The 25,979-nt window shown below is 37.1% G+C and overlaps 1 protein-coding gene across 6 annotated transcripts in view; it reads right to left on the bottom strand.

Annotated features, from left to right (window-relative positions):
* The window catches only part of NOL4 (nucleolar protein 4), a 458,026-nt gene that overhangs the window by 122,651 nt on the left and 309,396 nt on the right, over positions 1-25,979 (bottom strand). For 4 of the 6 annotated variants that reach the window (XM_070361672.1, XM_070361673.1, XM_070361674.1 and 1 more), the window contains one exon: positions 4,123-4,302. In XM_070361672.1, coding sequence (XP_070217773.1) covers positions 4,123-4,302 — 180 coding nt within the window. Of the gene's footprint in view, positions 1-3,189; positions 3,382-4,122; positions 4,303-25,979 lie in introns of all 6 variants that reach the window. The other 2 variants (XM_070361671.1, XM_070361675.1) reach the window with 1 other exon arrangement.

Below are 25,979 nucleotides of genomic sequence, written 5' to 3'. Positions count from 1 at the left end.
TGCATTATAGAGACTGTTTGGTGCAATGACAGAGACTTTCACTACTTAAGCTATTAAGACCTTTGGGGTCTTAATGATTTCAGTGAAATAAGAATGCATAAATAAATATTCTAATATTTGTATGCATTCAGAGAAGTCAATGAAAAGTACTTGTGCTCTGAATTCTTAAGGGATAAAAGAAGTGAAAGTAAAAGTTGCTCAGTCATGTCTGACTCTTTGTGACTCCATGGACTAAAGCCCATCAGGTTCCTCTGTCCATGGAGTTCTCCAAGCAAGAACACTGGAGTGGGTAGCCGTTCCCTTCTCCAAGGGATCTTCCCAACCCAGAGATCAAACTCAGGTCTCCTGCATTGCAGGTGGATTCTTTACCATCTGAGCCACCAGGGAAGCCTCATCTTAAGGGATAGTGTAGTGTACATTAATTAAAAATGAATATTTTTTGTACTAACAACAGCAGAAAATTAGAGTGAAAGTCAGATTCTTAAATATAATACTAATATAAGGGCTAAGTCGCTTCAGTTGTGTCCAACTCTTTGTGAACCCATGGACTGTAGCCCGCCAGGCTCCTCTGTGTCCATGGGATTCTCCAGGCAAGAATACTGGAGTGAACTGCCATTTCCTCCTCCAGGGGATCTTCCTGATCCAGGGATTGAACCTGAGTCTCTTAAGTCTCCTGCAATGGCAGGTGGGTTCTTTACCATTAGTGCTACCTGGGAAACCCCTAATACTAATATAAGTTGTGATAAACCACTTCTATGGGAATATCTCTTTGAATTTCTGAATCAAAGTCAGGAAGGAACTATGTAATTTAATATTTTGTATTTTGCTTTACTTACAGAGTCTGTTGCCTTAGAGACCATAAGTAACTGGATGAGCTAAGCTTTCTGAATGTCACTTTCATACATTCATTTTAAAATACAGAATCCCCTATCAAATAGTCCTACAGCTTTCCAATTATTCTCTTCAAATATATTGAAGTTGTCTTTAGGTTGTTTCATTGACTTATCAAAGTACTACAAAATAATTTGCATGTAAAAATAATCATATATTAAAAATGATACACATTTTCTGCATGTCTTCATATAGCAAAAATAATAAAAGAAAGCCTTTTCAAATGTTACAATTTTTTAAATTATTGATATTATATTAATTTTAAAATTATGATGGCAAGAATATTAATGTACAGTATTTAGTTGTAATTACTACCTGCCCTAGTCATGCCTTCCTTATTTGTTCCAGGCAAGGATGAGTGTTCAAGATGATGACACACTCCATGAAAATGAAGTCATATGTAAAGCACATCAAAATTCTGGTGTTAAATAGATGGCAAATTTAATATTTAATTCTAGTAGTACATTATTGAATAATATATTTTTAAAAAATAGGCTAAACTACAACATCAATTTTCATCTGTGTTTTTCACTTGTTTAATGTAGGCCTTGGACTTCCCCAGTGGTTCAGACAGTAAAGCGTCTGCCTACAATGCAGGAGACCCAGTTTCAATCCCTGGGTGGGGAAGATCCCCTGGTGAAGGAAATGGCAACCCACTGTAGTACTCTTGCCTGGAAAATCCCATGGATGGAGGAACCTGGTAGGCTACAGTCCATGGGGTCGCAAAGAGTCGGACACGACCGAGCGACTTCACTCAGTTTGCATTTTTCCTTTGGCACTTAACTTCCTACAACTGTAACCTCAAAGAATCATGATTAGGAAACATGCTAAATTCATTTAACAAGTCAGGCATCTTGTATTTCTCATTACTTTGTACAATGTTATGCACATTATACATATACGGATAAATGAACAAAGAGATGAACAATTGAAAATTATTAAAAATGAAATACAAAGCATTTCTTTATAATGTTTTGCTTCATGATTAGTTTGCAAACCTACATGATTTGATATCAACTTTTTTGTCCTCTATGCATAGCACAAAGCTTAAAACACACAGGTGTTCATATTTGGTAAATAAATACAGCTAATAAAAAACCTGTGACTATCTCAAGTATACTTTATAGAAATTAAGAATTCTGCATGACAAACTGAAGTGATGTGCCTAGGTTACACAGCAGCATAGTTCTGGTGGACTAGAACTCCAGACCACGCTCTCTGGGGACCAAGCCTTGTGTTAGAGACCATCTTGACAGACTGCCTCTCTATAAGAAATGGTCATTTTCCTTTTAAAATTTCAAAGATATTCTCAAAAGTCAATGCAGGAAATGGATAATAAGGGATGTTATTACTTGTCATTCATTTTTATCTGAAAAGCTCTTTCTCATATATGATACTCTGAAACCTCTCCTAAATCTTTATCAACTCCTGCTCTATGATACCTAATGAATCAGAGGCCTTGATCACAAAGAGTTTGGCTTTCACAGAGGCTTCTCAAAGGTACAAATAAAATAGTTTCAGAAAATTTCTAGTACTTGTCCACTCAAGTACATAAAAATATTAAGAAAATTTTAAAATATTTTGTAAAAACTACTTCTAGGTACAACTACTCCATCAAGCTGAGGTAGAATAAAGTTCAAAAACCACTGATATTTAAATTCCAGCCATAAATACCTAACATTGGCATAATGTCATCCGTCTATAAAGCCAAGCTGAATCTAAAAGCTTATGTTAACCATCCACAAGACAGACACACAAATATACCGAGTACACAAAAGCCTTACTTTTCACATAAGGAGTTTCATTCCCTGATCTTTGTTTTCAAGGCCTGCTATTTGTAAACTGTTGGTATGAAATTGATACTCCTTAGATGGATCCATTCATTTCCTTTTGTTCCAGAGAAAGGCATCCTCATATGCCATCTAAAGCAACCACTGGTGCTTCAGTTCAAGACTTGATTAACCTTAGATCTGCTTCAGCAGTAACAGAAAGATAACACACAAGAATGGGATGCTGATTCTTGCTGGTGTTCACTCATGTGACCCTCCTTTTCTAGGACGTGGTACCACGCGGGCCTGTGAGCACTAGTCTCACAAGGTATTCCTTATTGAATCAACAGAGGGGATAAATACTTCAGGAAGATGAAAAGGAGCAAAAACAAACAAGCAAACAAAAACCCCCTGGACCTGACGTTATGGAAAAAATTAAAAAGACACTAAGATGAAAAAAAAAATCGTGTCATGGTTTACATGTGGGATTTGGATGGAATCTAGGGCTGTGTTTTAATTCAAAACTCACCATCTCAAAACCACTTCTTTTCATCCGCCTGCAGGACTTGAGGTAAGTACGTATGCGTTTTCGGGCACGCTCTTGATATTCAGGGAATTGTCGCCTGCATGAGTCAATGATAGCCTGGATCTTTTCTTTGGGCTGCTTAGAGATTGGGACCATTCGGTCCAAGTTTTCATCTACAAACAGCCTGACAAACATCTGTTGGCAAGAGGGAGACAGAGGAGAAGGGTTTGGAGGGCTGCTCTCTGCTGTTCCTAGCTTCCTGTCTTGATTACTGATAGGAAAATACTCTTTTCTGGTTTATGCACTGGAGAACTTTGCAATGGAAAGCCAGAAATTTTAAGCAAACACCCTTTAAAGACTTTCTAAATGGTTGGATTAAAAAATAGAGAGAGAAAGAGAGAGAGAGGCAGACAGACAGACAGACAGAGACAGAAAAATATAGACTATCGCGTAGAAAAAAAATCAAGAAATAACAGTAGACTGTGACAATTAAGCACCCCGTAAATTCTCTATTAATAATAAAAATGACTGTTACATTGCTACACTGCACAGTATACTAATCTCAGAAAACAAACAACAGATTCTTTTGTCATGCATAATTAGGTAAGCTGGGAAAGCAAAAAAAAAACAAAAACAAAAAATAACGGATGACGGGCAGGCTCTTCTGGGGCATAAGCTGAGGCCCCCTTCATCCGCTAGGTAAACATGCATACTCACACAACACAACTGCAGTTTTCAGCTCACATTTGGCTTTAAAATTCTAAACAAAACACAGCAATTCTGGTGTCTGGTTGGCAAAGAGTGTTTCATGTACTTTTTAAATCCTTCTGTAAATTAAACAAACATGTCTCTAAAATATCCACATTTACCAACAAGCAACAACATGAAAGTGAAGGGGTAAAAATCCAGCCACACAGGGAGGGTGGCAAGACTCACATTAAAAGCTTTTAGCCGCTCAGCCTCTACGCCATCTGTCTCGTTAGCCTTCTCAGAATCTTCGTGGTCATCGTGGTCATCTTCATCCTCATCTCCCCTGTTTAGAGACAGATCCTCAGCACCCCGATCCACACTCTCATTTTTGCCCGAGTCGTAGCTTGAATAGCTATGTGCAGGGGACTGAAAAGAAAAGAAATTGCTGCTTTGAAATTCCTTGCACGAGCTAATAAATTTTGTTTTGCTTTTAATGTCAACCGTTTCTCAAAACTTCAGTTTAAATAAGCTGATAATTCTAGAGCTGTGGCTATTTTCACTTAAATCAAAATTAACTTAAATGAAATCACATTAAAACTTCATTTCCTGTGTCACACCATTCACATGGTGAGTGCTCAATAGCCACATAGAACATTTCTGTCACTGCAGAAAGATTTATTGAATTTAGCTTTTTGAGAGCAATTATTGTTTCCATTCAATATACACATTGCAGAACCAAAAACCTGCAATCAGTTTTGTAAAGGAATCACTGAATCACATATTCTTGGAATAGAGATGACACCAGAGCTTAGTCCACCTAACTGCGTTAGTATTCTTGACACAGATCAGGGAACTGAGGGGTAGGTATATTTCACTGATTTGCCCAACAAGGACTAGACAAAATATTGATGCTAGGACTGCTAGGACATGTTTTAAGGTCACTTTATAATTTGTCTATGAGTCTAAAGATGGCATCTGATTTTGCTTTAGAAAAAAGTAACTAGGTTTCCTTCTAATCATTTGTCAAGCTTAGTGCTTCATAATGTACTAATGAAGGCCAACCAAGACAATTTTCACAAATGTAGATAATTGTGTCCAAGACCAACTATGGGTCCTGCTGCAATATCCTTTACTTCCTTGTTAGCCGAGCATCTGTTCCAATCCTGTGAGCACCAACCTCTTCTACCCTAGGTATCACTGCTTCAAACCTTCAGCTCCAGATGAAGAAAGTGTGCCTGTAACTAAAATCAAGTTGAATCTAGCAGAGCTAAGAAGAGTAGAAACAGTCTCGGGAAATCATTTGAGCATCTAGATTCAACTGTGCCTGAAATGAAATGAACTCATGGATCTTTCCAGCTGTGTGATATTATATCCTTTCAACCCCCCCTTTATATTTTTGCTTAAATCTGAGTTTCAGTCATTTGCAGTGGAGCTTGGAGTAGTACAGCAATCAGTCATTACTGGGTCAGATTAACAACCCCAAGTTTCATATATGATAACTTAGATACCCGGGTCACCCCAGCTAGTATGTATAATTTCTGTAAAGAACAGAAACTATTCTGAAATCTAACAACAAAGTCAACTACTTTTGAAAGACCTTTACAATGGGAAATTTTAAACTATTAGCCTTCAAAACTGCCTCCATGCAATGACAACATATGTGTTGACTGCTTTAAGGACTGCACTACTATATTATTACCATAAAATCAGAGAGAGAACAAAACTAAAATAGATCACTGACATTAAAAGTGGAGTTACAATTTAAAATAAAGCCTATTTTTATAGTTTAGATCATTTACAAGGTAGAATCACCTAATCAAATATAAGGCAAATATTCCATAGGTTTAAAAAATATAATATATATGCTTTTTAAATGATAATATTTTAAAAGTGTTATAATACACTTATCTGAATACAAATATGCTAGGCTAATTTATTCTTTCTAGCTATGACGTGAGACACATAAGCCAGCAGTCTACTACAAATAGTACCACTTAGAACCACGAAGGATGTTTATGGATAGCTCTAGGCAGTCAAGGTAAAGAAAACCCATCTTAGACCTGAAAATATTCAGGATCTAAACCAAGAACATAATCAATGTTGTTGTTGTTGTTTTTCCTTCGAGAAAATAAACGAAAATTTTTGTAACTCTGAATTATCTTTCGCAGATGGTATATTTCTTGCCTGTCTCATTGTTGAAGATCTAAAAGCTTTCAAGACTAACTGGATTAAGTTCAATTTCCACAGATTCTCACTTCAACCTCAGCCTATTTAAGTCTTTTCCTTCACTGTAAACTCTTAGTATTCAGTAGCTTTTGACACTGATTTAAATACCACCATTGTGCTGTATGTTTCTTTTCATGTTAATATGCATTTTTTCCTTCAAGCTAGACCGAGACAGGAATCTAAACATATCCTACTTTTTCCTCACAGCATCTAAGAAAGGTTCTCTACAGAGTTGGCACTGAAGGTAGTTTTTCTTTTTCTGCAAAGTCGTTGGTCTTAAAATATGGGGGAGTGAAGACAAGCCATAGACGGAAAGAAAATATTTGCCAATGACACATCTGCTAAAGGACAGTTATCCAAAATATACAAAGAACACTAAAAACTAAACAATAAGGAAACAACTTGATTAAAATATGGGCCAGTGACACCTCACCCAAGAATATATACAGATGGCAAATAGGCACATGAAAAGATGCTTCACATCATATGCATTGGGGAAATGCAAACTGAGGCAACAATGGGATATCACTACACACGTATCACAAGGGTCAAAATCCGGAACACTGGCAGCACTAAATGCTGGAGACGATGTGGAACCACAAGTTTCATGGATTGCTGTAGGATGCAAAATGATACCACCACTTTGGAAGATAGTTTTGCCTTTTCTTCTGAAACTAAACATATTCACCGTGTGATTCATCAATTGTGCTCCTTGGTATTTATCCAAGGAATTAAAATTTGTGTCTACACAAAACCTGCACAATGTTTCAAACAACTTTATTCATAATTGCCAAAACCTGGAAACAACCAAGATGTGCTTCAATGAGTGAATGGATAAACTGTGGTTGATCCAGATAATGAAATAATATTTAATACTAAAAGAAATGAGCTATCCAGCCATGAAAAGACACAGGGGAATCTTAAATACATATTACTAAGTGTGTCTCTCGGATGATGCTAGTGGTAAAGAAACTGCTGGCCAATCAGGAGACATAAAAGACATGAGTCTGATCTCTGGGTCAAGAAGATCCCCTGGAGAAGGGTGTGGCAACCCATTCTAGTATTCCTGCCTGGAGAATTCCATGGACAGAGGAGCCTGACGGGCTCCATAGGGTCATACGGAATCAGACATAACTGAAGCACAGTGAAAGAAACCAATGGAAAAGACTCTATATTGTATGATTTCAACTATATGACATCCTAGAAAAGGCAAAACTAGAGACAATTAAAAAAAAAAATCAGTAGTTGCCATGGCTTAGGGGATGGGGAGGGATGAATAGATAGAACAAAGAAGATTTTTAGGGCCATGAAAATACTCTGTCAGATACTACAGTAGTGGATACAAGCCATTCTACATTTGTACAAATCCAAGGAATGTACACTACCACGAGTGAACTTAATATAAACTATTGACTTTGGATAACTATAATTCACCAGTGTAGGTTCATCAATTGTATTAATAACATGTGTGCTGCTGTGGTAAATAATGCTGGTAACAGGGAAAATAAGCACGTGTAGAGGGAAGTGGGAATACGGGAAATCTCTATACCTTCCTCTCAGTTTTACTGTGAATCTAAAACTTCTCTAAAAATAGTCCTTTTAACAAATGGGAGAATATGGGTATTGGGGTGATAATATAAAATCAAGCAACAAAAATTGCTATAAGCCTTCTAATAACCCACATAAAATATAGCAGTCATTGCCCCATAAACCTGTCTCATTTCAATAAAAACTCTGGATGATCATTCCCTAAACAAATCTCCATTTTAGGAACAATCATTTTCATTTTCCATGTGTAAAACCAAAAAATCCAAATTAGACCTTTAAAAATACAAAGATATAAAGGAGCATAACTTAGGCCTGATGGAAGAGACACACCTGCTTATCCAAAAAATGGTTTATGGGGACAAGATTAGATTTTTGTCTTAGTTGCATATTTCATTCATTATCTTGAGATCACATGTGACCATCCTTCTTGAAAATATATTTGCACTTTCCTTTTCTCACATTTTTGCACCCAAATAGAACTGCCAATTCTAGACCTAGAAAAATCCCCACAGAGAGGAAGATTAACCTTATTTTTAAGGACAGTTTTCTTACTCTGTGTTCAGAGCATTTTTTATCTTTATTTAACATTTATTTTATTTAATGATATTTTACTCTTTTTGATGCAATTGTAGACAGGATTGTGTTTTTAATTTCTCATTCTGAGAGTTTACTATTGTGTATAGAAATGCAACAGATTTCTGTATATTGATTTTGTTCCTGCCACTTCACTGTATTCAGCAAGTTACATTTAAAAATATCAGTTACTCATTACTGAATCTACTAGGCATTCTTAGCATCATTAAAAGTGTGATTACCAGACACTGTGTGCCTTGTGATGTGATGCAAAATGAAGCATCTGCTCTTATGTATTAGTCACTCAATCATGTCTGACTCTTTGTGACCCCATGGACTGTAACCCGCCAAGTTCCTCTGTCCATGGTGTTTTTAAGGCAAGAATACTGGAGTGGGTTGCCATTTTCTCCTCCAGGGGATCCCCCCAACCCAGGGATTGAACTCACATCTCCTGCCTTCGCAGGTGGATGCTCTACCACTGAACCCCCTGGGAAATCCCAAAGGAAACACACAGTATAATTAAAGAAACAAGCTTTTGAAAATAAAAACAAGAAATTGAATCCAATCTAACCTCAGTCGAGAATGGCGGTTCTCAAAGTGTGCCTGTTAGCTCAGCACTAATTGTATATCCTGGGAACTGATCAGAAATGCACATTATTTGTCCCATCCTAGATCGCCTGAATCAGACATTATGGGCTAGACCCATAATCTGTGTTTTATTAATAAAATGCCTCCAAGGGGGATTCTGTTGTAGCTCAAGTTTGAGAACCACTTGTCAGAAGTTGGGCTTCCCTCATAGTGCAGTCAGTAAAGAACCTGCCTGCAGTGCAAGAGGCCCACGTTCGATTCCTGGGTTGGGAAGATCCCCTGCAGAAGGAAATAGCAATCCACGCCAGTATTATTGCCTGGGAAATCTCATGGACAGAGGAACCTGGCAGGCTAAGTCCATAGAGTCGCAAGGGGTCAGACATGACTTAGTGACTAAACCACCACAGTTTGAAACTAACTTCTAATAAGACAATAATAGTAAGACATAAGACACAAGAAAAAGCAGACAGATAAATCCAAAATATGAAGCACTGTATAGAACAATGGACTTTGGTTTAGCAATATCTTAGTGACACAGGGAAAAGAGTGACATACTAGAAGGGACTTAAAAGGTTTAATAAAGTGAAAGGTGTTGAATTTGCTTATATCATGATTCAAATAAACCTAATGCAAAAAGACAATTTTGAAAAATTGGGAATATTTGTCTATGGATGAGATTAGATGATTACATTGCATACTTTTTGTTAGATGTGATGTCCTAACATTTGGTTAAGTGAATATTTATCTAAGAAAAGGGGCTTCCCAGATGGCTCAATGGTAAAGAATCCACATAGAGTTTCAATCTTGGATCCAGAAGATCTCCTGGAGAAGGACACGGCAACTTACTCCAGTTTTCGTGCCTGGAAAGACACGTGCCCAGAAGACAGTCCAGGTAGTGACAAAGAGTAGGACATAAATGAGCATACACGCACCTGAGAAAATGTCCACATTTGTTAGAGGCAGAGAGGGATGAAATGACATCGATATCTGGGATCTGCTTTTAAACACAGCAGAAAAAAAAGTTTAAAAAGTAAAAAAAAAAAAAAAAAATCTTAGGCACTGAATTTAGGTGATAGATATTAGAAGTTCTATGTATCAGTTCAGTCACTCACTCGCTCATCATGTCCAACTCTCTGCGACCCCATGAACCCCAGCACGCCAGGCCTCCTTGACCATCACCATCTCCCGGAGTTCTCCCAAACCCATGTCCATTGAGTTGGTGATGCCATCCAACCATCTCATACTTGTCGTCCCCTTCTCCTCCTGCCCTCAATCTTTTCCAGCATCAGGGTCTTTTCAAATGAGTCAGCTCTTCTAATCAGGTGGCCAAAGTATTGGAGTTTCAGCTTCAACACCAGTCCTTCCAATGAACACCCAGAACTGATCTCCTTTAGAATGGACTGGTTGGATCTCCTTGCAGTCCAAGGGATTCTCAAGAGTCTTCTCCAACACCACAGTTCAAAAGCTTCAATTCTTCAGCGCTCAGCTTTCTTCACAGTCCAACTCTCACATCCATACATGACCACTGGAAAAACCATATAGCCTTGACTAGATGGACCTTTGTTGACAAAGTAATGTCTCTGCTTTTGAATACGCTATCTAGGTTGGTCATAACTTTCCTTTCAAGGAGTAAGTGTCTTTTAATTTCATGGATACAATCACCATCTGCAGTGATTTTGGAGCCTCCCAAGATAAAGTCAGCTACTGTTTCCCCATCTATTTGCCATGAAGTGACAGAACCAGATAGGGTGACCAAAAAGTTCATTCGAGTTTTCCCACGGCATTGTATGGAAAAGAATGAACTTTTGGCCAACTAAATATTATATTCTCTATTTTTAAAAAATTTTATACTTTCAAAATGAATATTAAAATGTAACAAATTTTAAGTTATTTTATATCTCCTCTATTTTGAATATTTTTAGGTGACAGTCATTTGTTCAACATTTAAAGAAGCACTGCTTAATACATAGAGTTGTTTTGGCCCATAGGATTGAGTAGATACAAGTTTTTTGAGTTTCAGTTATATTTTCAGTATAACTGAAAGTTATAAAATTTGGAGAGGGAGTGCATTTGAAAAATTAGTTAAGAAAGTGAATATTCAATTAAAATGAGAAAAGCCACAATAAATGACAAGATTCTAAAAAGTTTGTAAATGCTACAAACATCACAAATGGCAGAAATATAATAGTTTAAAAATTAAATAACTCCCTGGTCCATATTTGTTTTATTTCTACATTTCTTGGCTGCATGTTCTTTGATTGCTTCTTCATATGACAATGATTTTGTATTACCATATTCTACAGAGAGAATAGAAAAGAAAAATCAGTATTAGCATACCTGATGGAAATATGCCTTTTATTGTTGACAGTCTAGAAATTTTCCTTTGCTCTTCAAATTAAATATTGCTAATATGATGCAAATTGTTACATTGTTTTCAGCAGAGGAAGCTCTTAATTAAGTTCCTTTCATATTTAGGGCATCTCAAGTTTTCTTGGGAAATGACTGACTTCATTAAAATGACATTTATGAGTTTTATGTTTTCTTCATTGATATCAGCATTTTCTGTCAAATCCAATGTGAAATTTAAATCTTCTAACATGTGAATAAATTCATTTCTCTTCATTAACTGTATTTGTCTTACTCCCAAGGAAATACTATCTTTAGTAAGATCTGAAAAATTTTATTACAAGTCACTTACTTCTCAGTGTCAAAATGTCTATCAATTTCACTTGTCATTTTTGTTGATTTTTTCATATTTTATTAATGTTTTCTCTGTTATTTAGTAAATAATACAAAGACAACAAAATGATACAGCCTTTATATATTTCAAATCAAGAATCTATTATTTCTCACTTATTTTATAAAAAAGGTCCAAAAGACCTTTCCACATGGCAAGTGAAATATCATTTTCCACTGTGTGAATGGTACTCAAACTACCTCTGTATTAAACTTACAACTGCATGTGAATTTGCAATTACACATTTCTATAACCAGGGATTGATTTTTGTTATTTTGTTTATTGGTTTACCATAGTGTATATGCTTTTCTAGTATTGAGGCTAAAAAGGAGACATATTTGACACTTCATTTTACTGCCAAATGTTTGTCCAAAAAGTACTTGAAGAGTCTCATGAAATTTTAGATATCTGAAAATCACTCCATTTCATAACCTCTGAAAGGAAATATCTCTCATTTAATAATTTTAAAAACTCTGGCTATTTTTATGGTACTTCAAAATGATAGTAAATATTTTTTTCAGGCTTGTTTTTCAAGATACTAGTTGGTTGAGCATGGTGGTTCTCTCATTTTGACATGCATCGGAATCTCCCAAAGGATCTGTTAAGATATACAGCACTGCATCTTATTCAGTAGGTCTAGAGTGGGGCCCAAGAATTTTGATTTTAACAAGTGCCCAGATGAAGCAGATGCTGCTGGTCTTCACTAACCTGAGCTGCTATAACAAAAGTCCTATTGACTGCATGGTTTAACAGAAATATTTAGGGCTTCCCTTGTGGCTTAGCTGGTAAAGAATCCGCCTGCAATGTGGGAGACCTGGGTTTGATCCCTGGGTTGGGAAGATCTCCTGGAGAAGGGAAAGGCTACCCACTTCAGTGTTCTGGCCTAGAGAATTCCACGGACTGTATAGTTCATGGGGTCGCAGAGTCAGACACAACTGAGTGACTTTCACTTCAGAGGCTGAGAAGTCCAAGATGAAGCTGCCATCAGATTTTATGTCTGATGAGAACCTGCTTCTTGGGTTCACAGGTTAAGAAATTTGTTAACATGAAAAATAACTTAAGATGATGATTAACTGTTTAATGCCTATTAGTGTTAGTTGCTCAGTCCATGGACTGTAGCCGACCAGGTTCCTCTTTCCATGGGATTCTCCAGGGAAGAATATTGGAGTGGGTAGCCATTCCCTTTCTCCAGGGGATCTTTCTGACCCAGGTATTGAACCTGGGTCTCTTGCATTGCAGGCAGATTCCTTACAGTCTGACCCACCAGAGAAGTGTAATACCTTATCCAAGCATACTTGTTAAATTTTTTAAATAAATATAAATAAGAAAAAAGATTAGACTACTAAACTCAATAATGTATATTCACAAATATCTAAATAATTTCCAATTAAGATAATAAATACATCAAAACATTAAATATAAACATACATTTATCTATTTTAGTTTTTAAATTCTTACATAGAGACAAAAATACTTGGGTTTATTAACAAAATGTCTTTGTCACATTAAAATTGTACTATGAAAACATATCTAAAAACTGTAAGTTTTTATAATTATGTATTAATAGATTTGTTAACTTACAATGTAATCCTAATATACAATAGTTCACAATTGCCTGCTACCTACTTTTCAGTGGAAAGTAAAGATTACTAGTAGTAAAAATTCAATTTTAAACCACCAAAAATACAGTTCCTGAACTGGGAACACTCAAACCAAAATATGGAGTAAAACTCCAGGGTACACGGCTATAAAACATTTATATAGTGAGGAGGCAGTGACTGTGTATTTTTTACAGTGATTGGTTATAATATTAGAATTTTCTTAAATGATAATGATAGGAAGCTGGTTAATGCTTTCTTCATTTCAATTTTAGGGAACAGTTTGTCTTGATTATGATTTTTCGGAGAAATCAGCAAGAACCAACCCAAGTCAAGTTAGTCTCCCCAAATAAGCTAAATTAACCTTTGCTTGTATGACTAGACTTGTCTTGTCTGCTCAGGAAATTTTCAAGGTTGGTTTCCATTTGACTTTTTAATGTTAGTGAGAGAGTGTGCATTCTTTTTTATAATTAATCTTTGAAATCCAGCATGTGTTTTCCACTTACAGCCCATCTCAGACTAGTCATATTTCAGATGTTCAATATCCAACATGTTCTATATTTGTATATACTGTAAAATGATCTCCAGATATTACTAACTACAGAGGAACTATGTTCATAAGATAGAGATTCTTTGTTTCCTAGGCAGATTACATTAAAGGTAATAAAAAACCTTTTATAATCTTTTATTTAAAGCAGACCAATAATCTAAGAATTTTGGGGTTTTTTAACAGAGAAAATAAAATGCAAGTTTTGTATTAGTATATTACTAAACTCATTTTAAAAACCCATAAATCTATTCAATTTTAGCCAGCTTTGACCACACGCATAAAATTTCTTTTCCACAAATCTTCTGTAACTTTCTATATCCATTCAGCTTCTGTCCTATTTCTTTTATTTATTCCAGAATAATCATTTTATTTAGGAAAAAATTACTTTTCTCCTTTACCACTCCACCCCCCAAAAACACTACATATCAAAACACAGAAAAAGTCCTTTATACCTTTCCTTATCCAAAAAACATTCTATTTTCTTAAATTCTTTACATACACAGCTGTTTTCTTTAAACTACTAGTTTCATTTTATGTATTGATTATAAATTTTATTTACCAGTACCACTGCTAGATGGTGAGTCAGTAGAAAATAGAGCTATCCCTCTTGCTATTTCAAACACAAAACTTTTTATTCTGATTAATACAAATTTAATTTATTAGTGATAGGAAGTCATCTATAAAAGCAGCTTTTCTGAGGATGGAGGATATTAGAAATATGTGATAAAATCATACTGAAAGACTCAACATTACACAGATAACAAATTATCTCAGATTAGTCAGGTCAGTCGCTCAGTCAAGTTTGATGCTTTGCGACCCCATGAACTGCAGCACACCAGGCTTCCATGTCCATCACCAACTCTCAGAGCCTACACAAACTCATGTCTATCACGTCAGTGATACCATCCAACCATCTCATTGTCTGTCATCCCTTTCTTCTTCTGCCTTCAGTCTTTCCCAGCATCAGGGTCTTTTCCAATGAGTTGGTTCTTCGCATCAGGTGGCCACAGTATTGGAGTTTCAGCTTCAGCATCAGTCCTTCCAGTCAATATTCAGGACTGATTTCCTTTAGGATTGACTGGTTGGATCTCCTTGCAGTCCAAGGGACTCTCAAGAGTCTTCTCCAACACCACAGATAAAAAGCATCAATTCTTCAGCCCTCAGCTATTTTTATAGTCCAACTAATGTCCATCCATGACTACTGGAAAAACCATAGCTTTGACTAGATGGACTTTTGTTGGCAAAGCAATGTCTCTGCTTTTTAATAAGCTGTCTAGGTTGGTCATAGCTTTTCTTCCAAGGAGCAAGCATCTTTTAATTTCATGGCTGCAGTCACCATCTGCACTGATTTCGGAGCCCAAGAAAATAAAGTCTCTCACTGTTTCCATTGTTTCCCCATCTTTTTGCCATGAAATTATGGGACCGGATGCCATGATCTTAGTTTTCTGAATGTTGAGTTTTAGCCAACTTTTCCACTCTCCTCTTTCACTTTCATCAAGAGGCTCTATAGTTCTTCTTCGTTTTCTGCCAGAAGGGTGGTGTCATCTGCGTATTTGAGGTTATTGATATTTTCCAGGAAATCTTGATTCCAGCTTGTGTTTCATCCAGCCCAGCATTTCAAATCATGCACTCTACATCTAAGTAGAGTGACAATAAGCAGGGTGACAATGTACAGCCATGAAGTACTCCTTTCCCAATTTGGAACCAGTCTGTTGTTTCATGCATAGTTCTAACTGTTGTTTCATGACCTGCATACAGATTTCTCAGGAGGCAGGTCAGGTGTTCTGGTATTCCTATCTCTTGAAGAATTTTTCACAGTGATCCACACAGTGAAAGGCTATGGTATAGTCAAAAAAGCAGAAGTAGATGTTTTTCTAGAACTGTGTTGCTTTTCTGATGATCCTGCAGATGTTGGCAATTTGATCTCTGGTTCCTCTGCCTTTTCTAAAACCAGCTTGAACATCTGGAAGGTCACAGTTCACATACTGTTAAAGCCTGGCTTGGAGAGCTTTGAGCATTACTTTGCTAGAGTGTGAGATGAGTGCAATTGTGCAGTAGTTTGAACATTCTTTGGCATTGCCTTTCTTTGGGATTGGAATGAAAACTGACCTTTTCCAGTCCTGTGGCCACTGCTGAGATTTCCAGATTTGCTGGCATATTGAGTGATGTACTTTCACAGCATCATCTTTCAGGATTTGAAATAGCTCAACTGGAATTCCATCACTTCCACTAGCTTTGTTTGTAGTGATGCTTTCTAATTATCTTAGATATTAACACGCATTTCCCAGCAAAACAAGAGAGAAATATCGATCAGACTACACAAAATCTGATGGAGTGGGGGTAGTGAGGAGAATATAAGCTATCATTGTAAAATGGGTTTGGAACAACTGATTCTCATAATTGTCTCCTGGAATAATGCCTAGGATGCCAGTGGTTACTGAATTTTTTCTGAGAAAATAATTGCTCCATCATTGAGCTTATTCCACTCAGAAATAGAAGCCATAAGTCAAAAGCAAAACATTTTATTTAACGTGAAGGAATTGATCCTGAAAAAATTTGTTACATATTTTAACCAATTTCTCAAGGTTTTTATTTTTATTTACAAATGATGACAGAAATATGTGCTAGGAATGATATTTCAGGTTTTTTTCAATCATTTCTTAAGTGATACACCACTTCTAAGAGAAAGAATCCCAAAAAGTGTGTGTTCTTGAAACTTCTAGAGATATATGCCAGCAATACTGATGCTATCTTTCAGTACAAGGTGAGAATATAATTATATCAGAGCAGTCTTTTGCCCTCATAAGCAAAGGTGTGACTCCCTGGTTTAACTCTTCTTTCCAAATTTCAAACACAACTATTTAAGTTATTAACCTATCACCCTGAAGGAAAAACCCTCAAAGGGCAAAATTCACCTTCCAATATCTCAGTTAATTCCCACAATTAAAGTAATAAAAGATAAATGTAACCATCATATCTCAGAATATTTACTGTAAATAACATTTTGTTCAGGGATTTTAAGAAGAAGAAAAATATTATATATACTATTGATATATTTCCCCTAAATTTACTGTAATATTATCTCATGTTTTTAGGAGAACTTTTGTTTTTCTTAGAGTTAAAATTTATTTGAAAGTGAGGCTTGGAAGTAAACTTAAGTCCCAATCATTAATTAAATCACCAACAATTCAGATGATTATAATATTGTAGTGGTTTGAAGACACTATCACTAATTTTAATGGGAGTGGGGTTTTACAAATATTTTCACAGTATCTGGTAATGATTTCATCATCCTAGGCTTCAAAAAATAAAAAAACAATTGATATTTGACAAAACTGCCAAGCCTGGTATTCATTTTAGAATACTTTTAACTTGCATATTAAATATTTAATCTTGTTTCACTTGCCTTTTTTTATTTTATTTTTTATTTATTTTTATTTTTTTATTATTAATAGTAAATAAATTGCCTTTTTTAAAGTATTAATAGTAAATGACGGCAATATAATCATCAACAATAGTAATGATAATAACCAAATGCAGTAAGTGGGTGATATATTAGACAGCACAGACCTTTGTTAGTAACCTTAACTTGGAGATAAATGTGAGTCTTTGCCTAGCGCAGAAGCTCTGAACAAGATAAAATTCTGTCAGAGCATCCCAGAAATCTTAACACAGAGGATGAATTTCACTTGAATCCTTGGAATAATATGTCAGCTTTAGATCTATTCACAGAAGTAGACTTCACTGAATGTCATCCAAATTCAAACATATATTTCAATTGTATGTATAATTTTCAGATTTTCAGAAACATGAGACTTTTTTTTAACCTCTGATATTTACTTCTGAAGGAGATGTCTAGGAAACAGCTGACTGTAGGACAACAATATGTAACATAAAGTTTTAGATTTAATAAATGTAAAATTTGAAAAATGAGACCTGAATAGACATTATAGCATGCTTGTTCTTAGATTTTGGGGACAAAATTAAAAACAAAATCAACACCACATTCTATTTTGGATGAAAAATCAGTAGAGTAACAGGGCAAGAAGACCACAATAACTAGTAAATGAGCATAACATTTATCAGTTATCAACATTTCAGGTTTATTCATACTTAACATATCAGACAATCTTATCCTTTAAAATTGTAAATGAAATTATCTGCACACCTGTTTTACCACCCATTAAATGCCCTAAACATATTATCTGACTCCATATCTGATTAATTACATAATAACATATTACCTCTTTGGGCTTCCTGGGTGGCTCAGATGGTAAAGAATGGTAAAGAATCTGCCTGCAATGCAGAGGACCTGGGTTCGATCTCTGGTTTGGGAAGAGCCCCTGGAGAAGGGAATGGCTACTTACTCCAGTAAAAATCCCCATGGACAGAGGAGCCTGGTGGGCTATAGTTGATGGGGTCGCAAAGAGTCAGACATGACTGAGCAACTAAGCACAGCACATACTGCCTATTTAAAAAGCCGTGAATGATGAGATTTAAAAATATTATTATATGTTTACAATCTTTTATTTAAAGCCATTGCTCCTAGATATATTTAGAACTTAGAATTTTGGATTTAGATACAACAAGTAGAGCATAAACTATGTAGTTTGAAATATCTCAGGAGCACACCATAAAATATCTTAATGAAAAAGAAAGTGAAAGTTGCTCAATCGTGTCTGACTCTGCAATGCCATGGACTATACAGTCCATGGAATTCTCTAGGCTAGAATACTGGAGTGGGTAGCCTTTCCCTTCTCCAGGGGATATTCCCAACACAGGGATTGAACCCAGGTCTCCCACACTGCAGGCAGATTCTTTACCAGCTGAGCCACAAGGGAAGCCCCAATATCTTAATATTACCCCAGAAAATCATATGAACACTAAAAAAAAAAAAAAGATAAATACTATAAATGACTTCATGTCAACTTGCTTCCCAGGTGGCACGGTGGAAAAGACTCCGCTGCCAGTGAAGGAGATGGAAGAGGTGCAGGTTCAATCTCTGGGTTGGGAAGATCCTTTGGAGTAGGAAATGGCAACCCACTGCAGTATTCTTGCCTTGAAAATTCCATGGATAGAGGAGCCTGGCGGGCTATAGTCCACAGGGTCTCAAAGAGTTGGACATGACTGAGCATGCATGATATAGATACATGTCAATTTAGGTCAGGTTTTTCCAAAAATAAGTCTGCCACAAATTTATGTTAAAAATATTTATTTCTGATAGCCATTTGGTTTTAGAATTGTGGAAAAGGAACTCTGAGTTCATAAAACAATGAAATCATCAGTGTTTAAATTAGATATTATTTATAAGCTGTTGGTTCATGAAGCAGTTTTAATGTTACAATTATTTAAATGTCTCAAAAACTAGACCCAAATATGGCAAGGATGTTGGCATTATCAGACCATTTAAAAAGTCTGCAATTAATATGCTAAAAATATAATTAAAAAGTAGATAACATGCAGGAAGAGATCAATAACATAAACAGACAGGTGATTTCCAAGAAAGAATTTTAAAAACAGGTGAGAGAGCCACATTCTAGACCATAAAAAGAACCTTAGCTCTCAGCCCCAAAGGAATTAAACTAGAAATTGATGACAAATTTACATGGAAAATACTCAAATGCTTGAAGATGAAACAACAAACCTCTAAATAATACACGGGTCAAAGAAGAAATCTCAAAAGAAATTTAAAATACTTTGAACTTAATGAAAATGAAAACACACTTATCAAGGTTGGGGCAGGCGGCTAAAGCAGTGGTTAGAAGGAATCTGTGTGTAGTGTGCATGCACATAGAATGTATGTATGAAAAAAGAACAAAGTTCTAAAATCTGTCATCTAAATTTTCATCTGAAGAAACTTGAAATATGAGGGAAATAATATCCAAAGTAACCAGAGAAAAGAAATAATCAAAAGTAGAGCAGGAATCAATAAAATTGAAAACAGGTAAATAATACAGAAAAATCAATGAAATCAGAAGTTTGTCCCTTGAAAATATTAGTAAAAAGAATAAGCCTTTAGTCAAGCTAATAGGAGACACAAAGGCAAAATTACTAATTCCATAAATGAGATAAGGGACATCCATATAGATTCCATATACATCAAAAGGATAATAAAAGTACTATGAACAACCCAAGGTCCACAGTTTGGTAACCTAGATAAAATGAACTACTTTGAAAGGCACAATCTGCAAAAACTCATATAAAAAAACACAATCTGAATTGGCTTATAACTATTAGAAATTGAATCAAAAAATGATTTTCTAAAACAGAGAGTGTGATGCCCAGTTACATTTTACAGGTGAATTCTACTAACATTTAAGGGGAAAAAAAATCATACTAATTTTCTACAATCACTTCAAGAAGATGAAAGCAGACCAACATTTCCATAACACACAAAAGTACAATAGGAAAACAAAAGACAAGATAACAACAAAGCAATATCTCTTATAAATTTAATGTAAAAATATTCAGCAAATTATTACCAAACTGAATCCAACAATGTATAAAAAAGAATTATACACCATGATCAAGTTATATTTATCTCAGATATGAAAAGCATATTCAACATTTGCAAATCAGTTAAGGTAATCCATCCCATGAACAGACCAATTACACGAAAAGAAAAAATAAACAATCATATCAATAGATGTAGAAAAGGCATTGGACAACGTCTAACAGCCATTCATGTTACAAACTCTTAGCAAATGAAAAGTAGAGGAAAAATTCCTCAACTTGATTAAAAAACAAAACGAAACAAAACAAAACTACAAAAACCCTACAGCTGACAGCACCACACTTAATGGTGAGAAACTGGCTTTCCAGATGAGATCAGGAATAAGGCAAGGATATTCCCTCTCACCGGAGAAGGCAATGGCACCCCACTCCTGTACTCTTGCCTGGAAAATCCCATGGATGGAGGAGCCTGGAGGGCTGCAGTCCATGGGATCGCTAGGAGTCAGACATGACTGAGTGACTTCACTTTCACTTTTCACTTTAATGCACTGGAGAAGGCAATGGCAACCCACTCCAGTGTTCTTGCCTGGAGAATCCCAGGGACGGGGGAGCCTGGTGGGCTGCCGTCTATGGGGTCGCACAGGTTCGGACACGACTGAAGCGAGTTAGCATAGCATTTCCTCTTACAGTTCCTTTCCAATATTATATTTATAAAACTGCCTTTGTTCACAGTTGACATAGTTGTCTATAGAAAATCTAAATCTAAAAATTTGACAAAAAGCTTCTGGCACTAATAAGCAATTATAGTAAGCTTACCAAATTAACATAAAAAAGTCAATTATTTCCTATTAAAAGAAATGAACAAATGGAATTCAAAACGAAAAATACAGAGGACCAAAATAAATGATATACTTAGTTACAAATGTAACAATATGTGTAAGACCTATATGAGGAAAACCACAATGAAAGAAATGAAAAAAATCTAAATTGAGAGATATTATACCTTCATCCATAAGATTCACTATGATCAAGGAGTCAGTTCTTCCTTGCTTCATCTAGAGATTCAATGCAATCCCAATCAAAATCCTAACAAGTTATTTTTTTTTTTTTTTTTGATTATCAACTAACTGATTCTAAAGTTTATACTGAAAGACAAATGACGCAGCGGAGACTATTCAGTATTGAAGAACTAAGTCAGAGCACTGACATATTTTGACTTCAATATTTACTCTAAAGCTACAGTAGTCAACACTGGTAAAAGAATACACAGATCAATCAACAGATGGAAAGTTCAGAAAGAGATTCACATAAACATAGTCAATGGATTTTTAACAAAGAAGTAAAGACAATACAATGAAGAAAAGATAGACTTTTCTTCAAATGGTGCTGAAACAACTGACATTAACATGTAACAAAAATTTAGACCCAGGTCTAATACACTTCACAAACCTTAACTCAAAATGGATCACAGACCTAAATGCAAAATGTGGAACTACAAAGGAAGGGCGGCGGTGAGGAGATACCCCTTGTCCAAGGTAAGGAGCAGTGGCTGCGCTTTGTTGGAGCAGCCGTGAAGAGATACCCCACGCCCAAGGTAAGAGAAACCCAAGTAAGACGATAGGTGTTGCAAGAGGGCATCAGAGGGCAAACACACTGAAACCATACTCACAGAAAACTAGTCAATCTAATCACACTAGGACCACAGCCTTGTCTAACTCAATGAAACTAAGCCATGCCTGTGGGGCCACCCAAGACGGGCGGTCATGGTGGAGAGACCTGACAGAATGTGGTCCACTGGAGAAGGGAATGGCAAACCACTTCAGTATTCTTTCCTTGAGAACCCCATAAACAGTATGAAAAGGCAAAATGATAGGATACTGAAAGAGAAACTCCCCAGGTCAGTAGGTGCCCAATATGCTACTGGAGATCAGTGGAGAAATAACTCCGGAAAGAATGAAGAGATAGAGCCAAAGTAAAAAGAATACCCAGCTGTGGATGTGACTGGTGATAGAAGCAAGGTCTGATGCTGTAAAGAGCAATATTGTATAGGAACCTGGAATGTCAGGTCCATGAATCAAGGCAAATTGGAAGTGGTCAAACAAGAGATGGCAAGAGTGAATGTCGACATTCTAGGAATCAGTGAACTGAAATGGACTGGAATGGGTGAATTTAACTCAGATGACCATTATATCTACTACTGCGGGCAGGGATCTCTCAGAAGAAACAGAGTGGCCATCATGGTCAACAACAGAGTCAGAAATGCAGTACTTGGATGCAATCTCAAAAATGACAGAATGATCTCTGTTCGTTTCCAAGGCAAACCATTCAATATCACAGTAATCCAAGTCTATGCCCCAACCAGTAATGCTGAAGAAGCTGAAGTTGAATGGTTCTATGAAGACCTACAAGACCTTTTAGAACTAACACCCAAAAAAGATATCCTTTTCATTAGAGGGGACTGGAATGCAAAAGTAGGAAGTCAAGAAACACCTGGAGTAACAGGCAAATTTGGCCTTGGAATATGGAATGAAGCGGGGCAAAGACTAATAGAGTTTTGCCAAGAAAATGCACTGGTCATAACAAACACCCTCTTCCAACAACACAAGAGAAGACTCTATACATGGACATCACCAGATGGTCAACACCGAAATCAGATTGATTATATTCTTTGCAGCCAAAGATGGAGAAGCTCTATACAGTCAGCAAAAATAAGACCAGGAGATGACTGTGGCTCAGACCATGAACTCCTTATTGCCAAATTCAGACTTAAATTGAAGAAAGTAGGGAAAACCACTAGACCATTCAGGTATGACCTAAATCAAATCCCTTATGATTATACAGTGGAAGTGAGAAATAGATTTAAGGGCCTAGATCTGATAGATAGAGTGACTGATGAACTATGGAATAAGGTTCGTGACACTGTACAGGAGACAGGAATCAAGACCATTCCCATGGAAAAGAAATGCAAAAAAGCAAAATGGCTGTCTGAGGAGGCCTTACAAATAGCTGTGAAAAGAAGAGAAGCTAAAAGCAAAGGAGCAAAGGAAAGATATAAACATCTGAATGCAGAGTTCCAAAGAATAGCAAGAAGAGATAAGAAAGCCTTCTTCAGCGATCAATACAAAGAAATAGAGGAAAACAACAGAATGGGAAAGACTAGGGATCTCTTCAAGAAAATCAGAGATGTCGAAGGAACATTTCATGCAAAGATGGGCTCGATAAAGGACAGAAATGGTATGGACCTAACAGAAGCAGAAGATATTAAGAAGAGATGGCAAGAATACACAGAAGAACTGTACAAAAAAAGATCTTCACGACCCATATAATCATGAAGTTGTGATCACTGACCTAGAGCCAGACATCCTGGAATGTGAAGTCAAGTGGGCCTTAGAAAGCATTGCTACGAACAAAGCTAGTGGAGGTGATGGAATTCCAGCTGAGCTATTCCAAATCCTGAAAGATGATGCTGTGAAAGTGCTGCACTCAATATGCCAGCAAATTTGGAAAACTCAGCAGTGGCCACAGGACTGGAAAAGGTCAGTTTCATTCCAATCCCAAAGAAAGGCAATGCCAAAGAATGCTCAAACTACCACACAGTTGCACTCATCTCACACGCTAGTAAAGTAATGCTCAAAATTCTCCAAGCCAGGCTTCAGCAATATGTGAACCGTGAACTTCCTGATGTTCAGGCTGGTTTTAGAAAAGGCAGAGGAACCAGAGATCAAATTGCCAACATCCGCTGGATCATGGAAAAAGCAAGAGAGTTCCAGAAAAACATCTATTTCTGCTTTATTGACTATGCCAAAGACTTTGACTGTGTGGATCACAATAAACTGTGGACATTTCTGAAAGAGATGGGAATACCAGACCACCTGATCTGCCTCTTGAGAAATTTGTATGCAGGTCAGAAAGCAACAGTTAGAACTGAACATGGAAAAACAGACTGGTTCCAAATAGGAAAGGGAGTTCGTCAAGGCTGTATATTGTCACCCTGCTTATTTAACTTCTATGCAGAGTATATCATGAGAAACGTTGGACTGGAAGAAACACAAGCTGGAATCAAGATTGCCGGGAGAAATATCAATAACCTCAGATATGCAGATGACACCACCCTTATGGCAGAAAGTGAAGAGGAACTCAAAAGCCTCTTGATGAAAGTGAAAATGGAGAGTGAAAAAGTTGGCTTAAAGCTCAACATTCAGAAAAAGAAGATCATGGCATCCAGTCCCATCACTTCATGGGAAATAGATGGGGAAACAGTGGAAACAGTGTCAGACTTTATTTTTCTGGGTTCCAAAATCACTACAGATGGTGACTGCAGCCATGAAATTAAAAGATGCTTACTTCTTGGAAGGAAAGTTATGACCAACCTAAGTAGCATATTGAAAAGCAGAGACATTACTTTGCCAACAAAGTTTCATCTAGTCAAGGCTACGGTTTTTCCTGTGGTTATGTATGGATGTGAGAGTTGGACTGTGAAGAAGGCTGAGCACTGAAGGATTGATGCTTTTGAACTGTGGTGTTGGAGAAGACTCTTGAAAGTCCCTTGGACTGCAAGGAGATCCAACCAGTCCGTTCTGAAGGACATCAGCCCTGGGATTTCTTTGGAAGGAATGATGCTAAAGCTGAAACTCCAGTACTTTGACTACCTCATGCGAAGAGTTGACTCATTGGAAAAGACTCTGATGCTGGGAGGGATTGGGGGCAGGAGGAGAAGGGGACTACAGAGGATGAGATGGCTGGATGGCATCACTGACTCGATGGATGTGAGTCTCAGTGAACTCCAGGAGTTGGTGATGGACAGGGAGGCCTGGCGTGCTGCGATTCATGGGGTCGCAGAGTCAGACACGACTGAGCAACTGATCTCATCTGGAACTATGAACCTCCTATGACAAGTCACAAGATGGCAGAGTAGAAGGGCATGGGTTCATCTAATCCTGCGAGAACTCCAAAATTACAACTGGCTGCTGAACAAGCAACAACAGGAGAATGTTGGATCCCACCAAAAAAAGATACCCCACATCCAAGGGCAAAAGAGAAGCCCCAGAACGATGGCAGGAGGGGCAACATCACATTTAGAATCAAACCCCATACCTGCCAGAGACTCTCGGAGGGCTCAAAAATAAAACCTTGTGTGCATCAGGAGACACCACAGAGACTAAGCCAGACCTGCCTTTGATTGAGTGTCCCTTGCGGAGGTAAGGGTCAGGAATGGCATGCCACAGGGACAGTTGCTCTGGGTGTAGCAGACCTGGGTGTGGCTAAGCCCTCTTGGAGAAGACTGCCACTGACCCTACCACAGAGCTGCCAGAACTTACACAGGACTGGAGAAATGGACTCTTGGAGGGCACAAACAAAACCTTGTGCAAACCAGGACCCAGGAGAAAGGAGCAGCAATCACACAATAGACTGACCCAGACTTGCCTGTGAATGTCCAGGAGTCTCCAACAGAGTCATGGGTGGGCAGTGGCCTGCTGCAGGGTTGGGGGAACTGAGTGTGTCAGTGCGTGCACAGGACCTTTTGAAGGAGGTTGCCATTATCTTCATTCAGTTCAGTTCAGTCGCTCAGTCATGTCCAACTCTTTGTGACCCCATGGACTGCAGTACAACAGGCCTCCCTGTCCATCACCAACTCCAAGATTTTACTCAAACTCATGTCCATGGAGGTGGTGATGCCATCCAACCATCTCATCCTCTGTCGTCCCCTTCCACCTTCAATCTTTCCCAGTATCAGGGTCTTTTCAAATGAGTCAGTTCTTTGCATCAGGGGGCTAAAGTATTGGAGTTTCAGCTTCAACATCAGTCCTTCCAAAGAATATTCAGGACTGAT

Source organism: Bos mutus, chromosome 24, assembly GCF_027580195.1.
Source record: "Bos mutus isolate GX-2022 chromosome 24, NWIPB_WYAK_1.1, whole genome shotgun sequence".
NCBI lineage: Eukaryota > Metazoa > Chordata > Mammalia > Artiodactyla > Bovidae > Bos > Bos mutus.
This window is presented reverse-complemented; position numbering and strand designations above follow the sequence as displayed.